Source organism: Mercenaria mercenaria, chromosome 2 (genome assembly GCF_021730395.1).
Source record: "Mercenaria mercenaria strain notata chromosome 2, MADL_Memer_1, whole genome shotgun sequence".
NCBI lineage: Eukaryota > Metazoa > Mollusca > Bivalvia > Venerida > Veneridae > Mercenaria > Mercenaria mercenaria.
This window is the reverse complement of record NC_069362.1, coordinates 25572852-25585042: the sequence shown is the minus strand read 5'-3', so window position 1 is coordinate 25585042 and position 12191 is coordinate 25572852. Positions and strand designations below refer to the sequence as shown.

The following is a 12191-nucleotide window of genomic DNA, read 5'->3' as shown; positions in this document are numbered from 1 at the left end:
TTTGAAGGTACAGGCTTCAAATTTGGACCACTTGCATAGTTTTTGTATTCTGAAATAAAATTTGACCTTGATTTTGACCTAGTGACCTACTTTTACATTTCTCAAGCTACAGCCTTCAAATTTGGACCACTTGCATAGTTTTGTGTACTGAAATGACCTTTGACCTTTACATTGACCTAGTGACCTACTTTCACATTTTTAAGGTACAGGCTTCAAATTTGGACCACATGCATAGTTTTGTATTCCGAAATAAAATTTGACCTTGATTTTGACCTAGTGACCTACTTTTACATTTCTCAAGCTACAGCCTTCAAATTTGGACCACATGCATAGTTTTGTGTACTGAAACAAACTTTGACCTTTACATTGACCTAGTGACCTACTTTCACATTTTTGAAGGTACAGGCTTCAAATTTGGACCACATGCATAGTTTTGTATTCCGAAGTAAAATTTGACCTGGATTTTGACCTAGTGACCTACTTTTACATTTCTCAAACTCAACCTTCAAATTTGGACCACTTGCATAGTTTTATGTACCGAAAGGAACTTTGACCTTAAGATTGACCTAGTGACCTACTTTCACATTTCTGTAGCTACAGGCTTCAAATTTAGGACCACATGCATAGTTTTGTATACCGAAACAAACTTTGACCTTGACATTGACCTAGTGACCTACTTTCACATTTTTGAAGGTACAGGCTTCAAATTTGGACCACATGCATAGATTTGTGTTGTGTACGGAAATGAAATTTGACCTTGAGCTGGTCAATAAGTCTTGAAATTTGGAACACTCAAAAATGGCACATTGGTGGGCGCCAAGATCACTCTGTGATCTCTTGTTACAAAATTATGCCCCTTTTTCGACAGAAATTTTTGGTTAATAAGGTTTTATATGTAAGCTGGTATCAATGGGAATGGATTGAAACTTCACACACTTGTTCACTGTGATAATCTGACATGCAGTGCATAGGTTCCATAACTCTAAATGCATTTTTACAAAATTATGCTCCTTTTTTTACTTAGCTGTGTTTGGTTAAGTTTTTGTATGTAAGCTGGTATCTCAGTACAAATTAATGGGAATTGATTAAAACTTCACACATTTGATCACTGTGATGATCTGACATGCAGTGCATAGGTTCCATATCTCTACTTTGCATCTTTACAAAATTAGGCCCCTTTTTCGACATAGCTGTTTTTGGTTATGTTTTTGTATGTAACCTGGTATCTCAGTACCCACTAATGGGAATTGATTGAAACTTCACACAATTGTCCATTGTCATGAGCTGATATGCATTGTACAGGTTCCTTAACCCTGTTTTGCAATATTACAAAATTATTCTGCTCCCTTTTTCGACATTAATATTCATTCAATTGACAAGATTGTTGAATAGTAGAGCGTTGCTGTCCTACGACAGCTTTTGTTTTACAATACAGTCGACCTCGTACTTGCGACCACCTCTGTTAAGCGGTTTTTGTACCCCCCGACAACAAAGTTGTAAGGGGGGGTATACTGGTTTCAGGTTGTCTGTCTGTCTGTCCGCAGAGTTATGGGACTTTGTTTTTTTTGTTACTATACTATATACATAGACACAATCTTGTGCGCACCATCCCTCCTTATCCCCTTGACACAATTTAATGAAACTTCACACAAGTGATCAGTAACAACAGTAGTTGTGCATGGGGCATGGGGCATGTTAGGTTCTTTCAGCGACAAAAATTGCAGAGTTATGGGACATTGTTTCTTGTTAACATACTATGTACATACAGTCTGCATATGCAGTCTTGTGCGTGCCTAATCTACCAAACCCTTACACACAATTTAATGAAACTTCACACAAGTGATCAGTACCAACCCTAGTTGTGCATGGTGCATGTTACATTCTTTTAGATAAATATTCTGCATAGTTATGGGACTTTGTTTTTTGTTACTATACTGTATACATACAGTCTGTATACATACAGTTCACATAATTATGCAATCTTGTGTGCGTCAAATTGCAATGTACTGTGTCAGTGCATGCGGGGGGTACATTCATCACCTTTAGCGATAGCTCTAGTTGTATTAAACGACCGGTCAAAATCCCTCCCAAACGTTTTCAGTACATAAATTCATTCCATTAAACGACTTTTTTATTAAACGATTAGCCACCACATTAATGAAGTCCCGACAGGTAAAATAGTCTACCGGGCATTTCTTCATCTGTGTAATTAGCGAGTACGTTTTGCATGTGACTGAATGCAATTAACATTTGTATCAGTCGAACTGACAAACAATCTAGCCATAATTTATACTGTTTATGGACTTGGAAAAGTGTTCACAATGTTAAAATAGATTTTTAAACCATACAAGTATGTTCATAATAAATACAGTTACATTAACAGTTACAAATATCTTTTCTTTTCATCTGACTGAAATCCATTAAGAGACCATTCCATTAAGAGACCCTTTCTTAGCAGTCCCTTGGGTGGTCTCTTAATACAATGTCGACTGTATACCCACATTTCATTATATCCCAGATACAAAGTGTATGGTGGCTGTATTGGAGTAAGCTGCATCTGTCAATTTGTCTGTCTGTTTGTTGTCCATCCTTCTATCCATCTCAAATTCCTCTCCAGAAGAATATCTCTGAAATGGTTGAAGCTATACATAAATGTTTGTCATCATAAAAGGCAATAATCACAAATGGTCCAAGGGTCAAGGTCAGACTGGCAAGATTATTATAAAATATCTTAACTTTTTGTCCCCGCCATACCTTTTCAACCGCTGGAATGGGATTTTCATAACACAAATCAACTTATTTGGTGTAAGGTCAAGGTCACACAGGAAGGTCAAACTTCAAATAACTTTATCTCAAACTGAATTATTTCAGACAAGTAGGTTGATTTAAATTAGTGCAATTTATTGATCAAGATAATAAAAAAAAACAAAGGTAGTTTCAGTAATTAATAAAAGTAATTAATAAAAAGGTCAGTTAAAGATAAGTTAACAGATAATGAATACTTGTTGAAGAGTAACAGTTTTATATTTTGTCCCAGTATTTCATAACTTTGTTTTGATATTCAGATAATTAAATTGCTTAGTTTTCCTATTTCAGGAGATGGTGATGAACAACTATTTGTCTATTGGAGTTGATGCATTGGTCACTTTAAACTTTCACAAGTCCCGCCAGTCCTGGCCGTGGTTGTTTGCTAACAGACTTATAAACAAGGTATGTAACTTCCAGAATTTGTTACAGGTGTTCATGCTGTTGAAAATGGCCAAATAGATTTGGAGTTGCATTGACTAGATTGATGTGGGCCTCAACAGTCTAGTTGTTGTCTTTACTGACTGAAGTATTTGCCCCCATATTTCTGTCTATACAAGCTTTGTCAGATATGTTTTAGGTTTACACGAGGGAGACATAACTACCCAGGTGTTCACAGGGGAAAACAGTGCACCTATGATCTTCCTTTACTACTGAAGCAGGAAAGCCAACATATACCATTAACTGTCAGGGTGGACAAACAGCACAAAATAAAGAGGTCTTGAATCTGTGACTTACAGCAGTGAGAGGGAGAGAGCCATTATTCCAAACACTCTTACCACACTACCTCGGAGGCCTCTACACCAGTTCAAAAAAAGGCCCTAGCATCCTAGACACACTGCTCTTTATCATAACTGTTTACAAAAAGACGTTTTTCTAATCAGATTTTCCAGTGTTTATGTTGTAAATAATATTATCTGAAAGAAAGAGAATGATGGTGGTGTTATGGAGACAGGTTACAGGCCATGATTGACAGACAGTATGTTTTCACTGTAAATCACATGTCTTAACCTGTGGGCATCCCTATATTTCACAGAGATTTTGTAATTGATTCTGGTATTATTATGTTATAAACATAACAATTTGATGTTTGAAGGTCAGTAACAGATGTTCGTTGTGTTAATGATAATTGAAAAATGTTAAAAGAATACTTAAAAAGAAAAACACCTAGACCATAATGAAAGTGTGGAAGCATTAAGTTAGATAGATATTTAAATATCAATTAGCACACCAGACTTGAAAGCTTAGGGTAACATGTTAATGTACGCGTGCATTTTGACATTATCCTGTTGTGGCTAAAAGTAAGAAAACAGTTTAATATACATGTATGGACAAGTTTAAGCACTGTCCTGTCCTCTGTCCAGACTCTTAAGGTAACTTGATACATCAGCTCATTGTGAAGTGGGTAACTGCATTGGTGTAAAGAAACAGTTATCCAGTTATTGCACTGAGGTAATTATAATTACTGTCAGTTTATTGTTAACATCTTCACTTAATAGTATAAAGCCTCGGTTACATTTTTCGCTTAACTTTCAATAGTTATGCTATCTGTAGATCAAATATGTAGGTGAAATTTAAAAAATAAAATAAAACATCTTGTTTTCAAGCTCCATTTACTATTCAAAAGTTACAATAAAACATCAAGAAAAGCATGTTTGCAGTTAAGTTTTGACTCAAAATAACATTATTTATCTTTTTATTCATTTATGCCATTACAAAAATCTATATAATTGCACCCTCCAGTGGGTCTTATTTAAGATTTTTTCTATTGGAAACTAGAAGTAGTTAAATCTGAGTTTGCTATATAGTGGTATGGAGCGACTTAGGCAGCCACTTTTGCTGTTAGGAAACATTGAATCTTTTTGTACTTATCTTATATTTCAGTATGGATCGCCTTGAAATGCTTAGATGGTTATATGAGATAATATCTTAGTTCATAGTGAGTTTTAAATTGATTTGTATATACTTTGAAGCAGCATTCATGTAACATTTCGTTATGCCCGCTTGAAAACTGTACTCATTTTCTCCAATCACAGCATAACTTACGGGAGCATTTCAAGGGGCTCAAATTAAACTAAAAAATTATGGTTTGTGTGAATTTTCAGCTAATTAAGTGGGCATTAAATCTTAGATGGGGGTACATTTTATCCATTTTTATTTGAAACTGAGCTTTTCTTCAATTAAATATTGACAAGAAGAATGTAAAACAGGATTAACTGATAAAGAAAATAATGTATGTTATTGTAAAACTTCTAGAAGTTTCTGCCCTATGACTCTTGTTTGACAAGATGTCAGTTTTTTTTTTCAAGCTCATGAAAATTTTATTCCCAGTATGTTGGGCTTTGACTGCAAGATATTTTCCAATATTCTGAATTTAGTGCCTTTACTTCTGGCTTCTCAACAAATGAAGCTTAAGTTACATTCCTTATACTTACTGTGTCTTTGCAATTATGCAACAGATTGTTCCCTTGAAACATAAATATTTTTCTTTAAAGGGAGGTAATAACAAAATTTATAACAGCCACATTGTTTGTAGATGAGATCTCAGACAATGTGTGTTGTAAGAACTGTGTTCCATCATTTTAATTGATCTGCATGATTTCAGCATGCAAAATGTGTATTAAAAAGATATACAAGATCTTGGTCAATTTAAAGAGTTTTACTATCACAATATATATATATATATATATGATACTGATTTAGTTTTGATTTACATATAAGATAAAAATGAAATGTCAGTCTGAAAAACATCTACAGATTATGAAAGTGAAAACTATAAAAAGCACGGTGGTGAAAATATGTGAAAACCCAACCTTTAATAAAAATTAGCTTTAACACGGATTTACCATTAACATGCCAAGGTGTCAAGGTTACTCCTGCACTTTAAGGTCACTTTCTTCAAATGCTTTTAACATCACATCTTACCACACACAACACTGAAAAAGTAAGTATTTTATGTACTTTTTATCTCCAAACATAGCTTTGACCTGGAACCTGTTCGTATCTGTTACTGTCAGTATGTGACAAGCTTGGAAAAAAATTCAAAACATCTAAGTACAGCATATGCACATTGTTCTGTTGTATCTGTCAGTCCGTTTGTTTTTCTGTCAGAATATGTATAACATGGTTGACAAGTTCATGCATGTCTCATTGTGTTAAAATATAAAAATTAGGTTTGTTAGCTTTTTTGCAAATTCCCTTCTTTGTTTTACAATGAGTAATTCAAGTACTTTGTCAAAGTGCAACATGCATTGGTTTTATGATACCAACAGACTTTATGTCCATCATAAGTGTTTTTTATTCACTCATTCTGTAATAAGCTTATTTAGGCTCTTTTCCACATTAAAACCCTTGAGGTATGTTTTCATTTTTGTTCATGTTTGTTTGCTGTGCCATTTTAATTTAAAGAATTTCAAAGTCAGCTGCCATTATAAAGTCATTCTAGATTTAACCCTTATCATGCTGGACATGACTGATTCTGCCTTTGCGACCAGTGTAGATCTTGATCAGCCTGCACATCCGTGCAGTCTTTTAACAGTTAATGGTACTGTTAAAATTGAAAAGAGGTTCATTATAGAAATTTAGCAGGGTAAGGGTTAATGGCCGTATTTGTTGCAGACAGAAAATTATAGGGAGATGAGTTTATACTACTGTTTGATCCACCTAATCCTATCATTCAATTTAGGCAATACCGTTCATTATTCGAAGGGGTGTTCACTGAAAATTTACTGACTGATAGCGAACAGTGCAGACAGTGATCAGTCTGCACGGATGCAAAGGCAGAATCTCTTGCCGCCAGCAGGCTAAAGGCTAATCGCTCTTGAGTCTGCTTTCTGGAAAAGCCAGTACTAGTGTCATTTTGAGAAGGTATAATTGTGATGCCAGTGGACCTCGAATCCACGACGTTCTAGCAGAGCATTAGACACCCTTACAATTAAATAACAACAGGGAAAAAGTAGATCAGAAACCAAACTTAAGGTCCTTAGCATTTTTCCCATAGTTGTCTGTAGAATATAATGAAAGTAAGTTATTCTGATCTTTAGGATTAACGCTTGATTGCATTACTACATTTTTTTCTAATTAGACACAATCAAGATTTGTTTTCAAGTCCAAAGGGGAGATAAATAGTTGATTAGTGATCTTATTTTTAGGGAGGAAGGAGTAAAGTTCTGTCATTCTTGGCAAATTCCTTTTCCATGTTAATGATCACATTGACTGTAATTGATTACTTTCGTAAGAAAAAATATGGTGACTTTAATGTCCTCTTTAGCATGTTTCTGAATCAAATACATATGAAGGCTAGTTAGCAATTGTTACAGAGAATTTAAACCCGGCTCTGTGGAGCTGATTTAATTATGATTTAATGTACGGTAATCGTGGAATGCTCGCAGAAAAGAAGGGGGAGATTTTATCATAGACAAAAGCACCATATCAAAGAATTACAAACAATTTCTGAATTCTTCTTGTCCTTCCAAAAACACAATAAAACAACTTCAAGCAGGGTGTATAGCTAAAATGGCAGTGATTTTTATGTACCGAGAAGGGTTTTTATTCCAGTTTTCATTCTGTTTTAATTTGCACTTATTTCTAGAACTTTAAAGAAAGAATAAAATGTATAATCATAAAAATATTTTAGATCTTAACTTTTTAGTTTATTGCGTGGCCTATGTTAAGAGCCTGCTTTGTTCTTCCTGTAAAAACACTTCCACTGTTTTTTTTGTTTTTTTTGTATACCAAACTTAGTATGTTAGACATCTTAAAAGTATGATGCTCTGTGCACAGTGTGCATTATCTAATAGAAAGATTTGATGTCTCCTTCTAATAATAATAATAATAATGATAATAATAATAATATGATGCTTTCACCTAACAGCCTCTATCTGACTTTGACCTGGATGCTTTTACCTCATAGCCTCTATCTAACTTTGACCTGGATGCTTTCACCTCATAGCCTCTATCTAACTTTGAACTGGATGCTTTCACCTCATAGCCTCTAACTGACTTTGACTAGAATGCTTTCACTTCATAGCCTCTATCTAACTTTGACCAGGATGCTTTCACCTCACAGCCTCTATCTAACTTTGACATGGATGCTTTCACCTCATAGCCTCTATCTGACTGTGACTAGAATGCTTTCACTTCATAGCCTCTATCTAACTTTGACCAGGATGCTTTCACCTCATAGCCTCTATCTGACTTTGACTAGAATGCTTTCACTTCATAGCCTCTATCTAACTTTGACCTGGATGCTTTCACCTCACAGCCTCTATCTAACTTTGACCTGGATGCTTTCACCTCATAGCCTCTATCTAACTTTGACCTGGATGCTTTCACCTCATAGCCTCTATCTGACTTTGACTAGAATGCTTTCACTTCATAGCCTCTGTCTACCTTTGACCAGGATGCTTTCACCTCATAGCCTCTATCTGACTTTGACTAGAATGCTTTCACTTCATAGCCTCTATCTAACTTTGACCAGGATGCTTTCACCTCATAGCCTCTATCTGACTTTGACTAGAATGCTTTCACTTTATAGCCTCTTTCAGACTTTGACCAGGATGCTTTCACTTCATAGCCTCTATCTGACCTTGACCATAATGCTTTCACCTCATAGCCTCTATCTGACATTGACCAGGATGTTTTCACCTCATAGCCTCTTTTTTACCTCGGCCAGGATGTTTTCACCCTATAGCCTCTATCTGACATTGACTAGAATGCTTTCACTTCATAACCTCTATCTGACTTTGACCAGGATATTTTCACCTCATAGCCTCTATCTGACTTTGACCAGGATGTTTTCACTTCATAGCCTCTATCTGACCTTGACCAGAATGCTTTCACTTCATAGCCTCCATCTGACATTGACCAGGAAGCTTTCACCTCAGCCTCTCTCTGACTTTGACCAGGATGTTTTCGCCTCATAGCCTCTATCTGACTCTGACCAGGATGCTTTCACCTTCTAGCCTCTTTCTGACTTTGACGAGGATGCTTTCACCTCATAGCCTCTATCTGACTTTGACCAGCATGCGTTCACCTCATAGCCTCTATCTGACTTTGACCAGGATGCTTTCACCTCATAGCCTCTATCTTACCTCGGCCAGGATGTTTTCACTTCATAGCCTCTGTCTGACTTTGACCAGAATGCTTTCACTTCATAGCCACTATCTGACTTTGACCAGGATGCTTTCACCTCATAGCCTCTATCTTACCTTGGCCAGGATGTTTTCACTTCACAGCCTCTATTTGACCTTGACCAGAATGCTTTCATTTCATAGCCACTATCTGACTTTGACCAGGATGGTTTCACCTCATAGCCTCTATCTTACCTCGGCCAGGATGTTTTCACTTCATAGCCGCTATCTGACTTTGACCAGGACGTTTTCACCTCATAGCCTCTTCCTTACCTCGGCCAGGATGTTTTCACTTCACAGGCTCTATCTGACCTTGACCAGGATATTTCACCCTATAGCCTCTATGTGACTGTGACTAGAATGCTTTCACTTCATAGCCTGTATCTGACTTTGACCAGGATGTTTTCACCTCATAGCTTCTATCTGACTTTGACTAGAATGCTTTCACTTCATAGCCTCTATCTGACCTTGATCAGGATGCTTTCAATTCATATCCTCTATCTGACTTTGACCGGGATGTTTTCACCTCATGGTCTCTATCTGGCTTTGACCAGGATGCTTTCACCTCATAGCCTGTATCTGACTTTGACTAGAATGCTTTCACGTTATATAGCCTCTATCTGACTTTGACCAGGATGCTTTCACGTCATAGCTTCTATCTGACTTTGTCCTGAATGCTTTCACCTTGTAGCTTCTATCTTACTTCGGCCAGGATGTTTTCACCTCATAGCCTCTATCTGACTTTGAATAGAAAGCTTTCACTTCATAGCCTCTATCTGACTTTGACTAGAATGCTTTCACTTTAAGTCTTTATAGCCTCGAGATCTGTCTGCCTTTGACCAGGATGCTTTCACCTCATAGCCTGTATCCGCCTTTGACCAAATGCTTTCACCTCATAGCCTCTATCTGACTTTGATTAGGATACTTTCACCTCCTAGCCAGTATCTGACTTTGACCAGGATGTTTTCACCTCATAGCCTCTATCTGACTTTGACTAGAATGCTTTCACTTTAAGTCTTTATAGCCTCGAGATCTGTCTGCCTTTGACCAGGATGCTTTCACCTCATAGCCTGTATCCGCCTTTGACCAAATGCTTTCACGTCATAGCCTCTATCTGACTTTGACCAGGATGCTTTCACCTCCTAGCCTCTATCTGACTTTGACCAGGATGTTTTCACCTCATAGCCTCTATCTGACTTTGACTAGGATGCTTTCACCTCCTAGCCTCTATCTGACTTTGACCAGGATGCTTTCACCTCATAGCCTCTATCTGACTTTGACTAGAATGTTTTCACCTCATAGCCTTTATCTGACATTGACTAGAATGCTTTCACCTCATAGCCTCTATCTTACTTCGGCCAGGATGTTTTCACCCCATAGCCTCTATTTGACTTTGACTAGAATGATTACTCTTCATAGCCTCTATCTGACTTTGACTAGGATGTTTTCACCCCATAGCCTCTATTTGACTTTGACCAGGTAGTTTTCACCTCATATCCTCTTGCTGACTTTGACCAGAATGCTTTCACCTCATAGCCTCTACCTGACTTCTTCCAGAATGCTTTCACCTCATAGCCTCTTTCTGACTTTGACCAGAATGCTTTCACCTCATAGCCTCTTTCTGACTTTGACCAGGATGCTTTCACGTCTTAGCCTCTATCTGACTTTGACCAGAATGCTTTCACTTCTTAGCTTCTATCTGACTTTGACTAGAATGCTTTCATGTCATAGCCTCTATCTGACTTTGACCAGGATGCTTTCACCTCTTAGCCTCTTTCTGACTTTGACTAGGATGTTTTTACCTCATGGCCCCTTTATGACTTTGACCAGTATGTTTGGATGAAGAAAAAAGGAGATCCGTTTACAAAGCCAGCTCACCACTTAAACCAGTTTGACCAGATAGTTTGGTACTTTGTACCAACTTGCTAATATGATCACCAGTAGAGTATTTTACTCTAGTCTGAATTCTGGTTCCAATCTATAAACTGTATTTGGATACCATATACATTTGAAAACTGAAGCATCTGATTGGTTCACATTGAGCTTTTACATGAAATAAACCAATGAAGAAGCCACATTCTGAGACTTGTTCCCACAACTCGGCCCACCCGCTTAGCTCAGTAGGTAGAGCGTCAGTCTACGGATCGCGGGGTCGTGAGTTCGATCCTCAGACGGGGCGTATGTTCTCCATGACTATTTGATAAACAACATTGTGTCTGAAATTATTAGTCTTCCACCTCTGATTCACGTGGGGAAGTTGGCAGTTACTTGCGGAGAACAGGTTTGTACTGGTACAGAATCCAGGAACACTGGTTAGGTTAACTGCCCACCGTTACATGACTGAAATACTGTTGAAAAATGGCGTTAAACCCAAAACAAACAAACAAACAAATGTTCCCGCAACTCAGTCTTATTACCTCGGACCTAGTAAAAGGGAAGCTGCATTTTGTTTCTTTCAGGTGAGTTTACTTAGCAAGAAAAAAAAGCCCCAGATTATTATGCACTAACCCTGATGAAACTATCCATGTTTCAATTACATTGGAAACCTAAAGTGTAAAATAATTGCTACTTGGAATTTTTATTTGTTTTGAATGACAGTTATGTTAATAATTTGTGGTACTTATATCAATTACAATCCTTTTTAAAAATAATAAATATATACAATTTGTCCCCATGTACTTAATTTATGATTTCTTTGTCAAATAAATTCTGTTTTAATATTCTTCTGCTGTCTTTAAGCAGCTGCCAGAACAGCAATGATAAATTCCAAACTCAGACTTTGTTATCTGCAGCATTTTGTAAAAACGTGAAATTGGGTGTTGAATAATTTTTGCAAAGTTATCACAGTATCAGAAACAGAGAATTTCTCAGATATGCATGTAGTGGGTGACAGATAAGTATCTGAGATGCACGATCTGTAAACACCCGACAAAAACATGTCAGATACGAAAATCATTTATAGTAGCACTTTAAAGAGAATTCTTGGAGAATGTCAGGTTTCCGATACCTGTTATAGATAGGATGTTATGAGGTTTATTAACTAATCGTGCTAAAACAAAAAATCAGTAAAATCTAAAAAAAAATATGTCTCTGTCTAAGTTTCTATAAGCATTCACTGACGTTGTAGTTTAGAATTTTTTTTTTCTTATTCCTCACATTCTTTGAAATCATCTCATAAATATAGATGCATGTAATATAGCCCTCATGACTTTATTGGTTCAGTATGACCTTGTAGAATTTCAACCTATATCTGAG

General features: G+C 36.7%; 1 protein-coding gene across 1 annotated transcript in view; it reads left to right on the top strand.

The window, feature by feature from the left end:
* Positions 1-12191, top strand: part of LOC123563556 (diacylglycerol kinase epsilon-like) — a 76244-nt gene that overhangs the window by 24219 nt on the left and 39834 nt on the right. The window contains exon 6 of the mRNA XM_045356410.2: positions 3097-3210. Within this exon, the coding sequence (XP_045212345.2) occupies positions 3097-3210 (114 nt within the window). The remainder of the gene's footprint in view (positions 1-3096; positions 3211-12191) is intronic.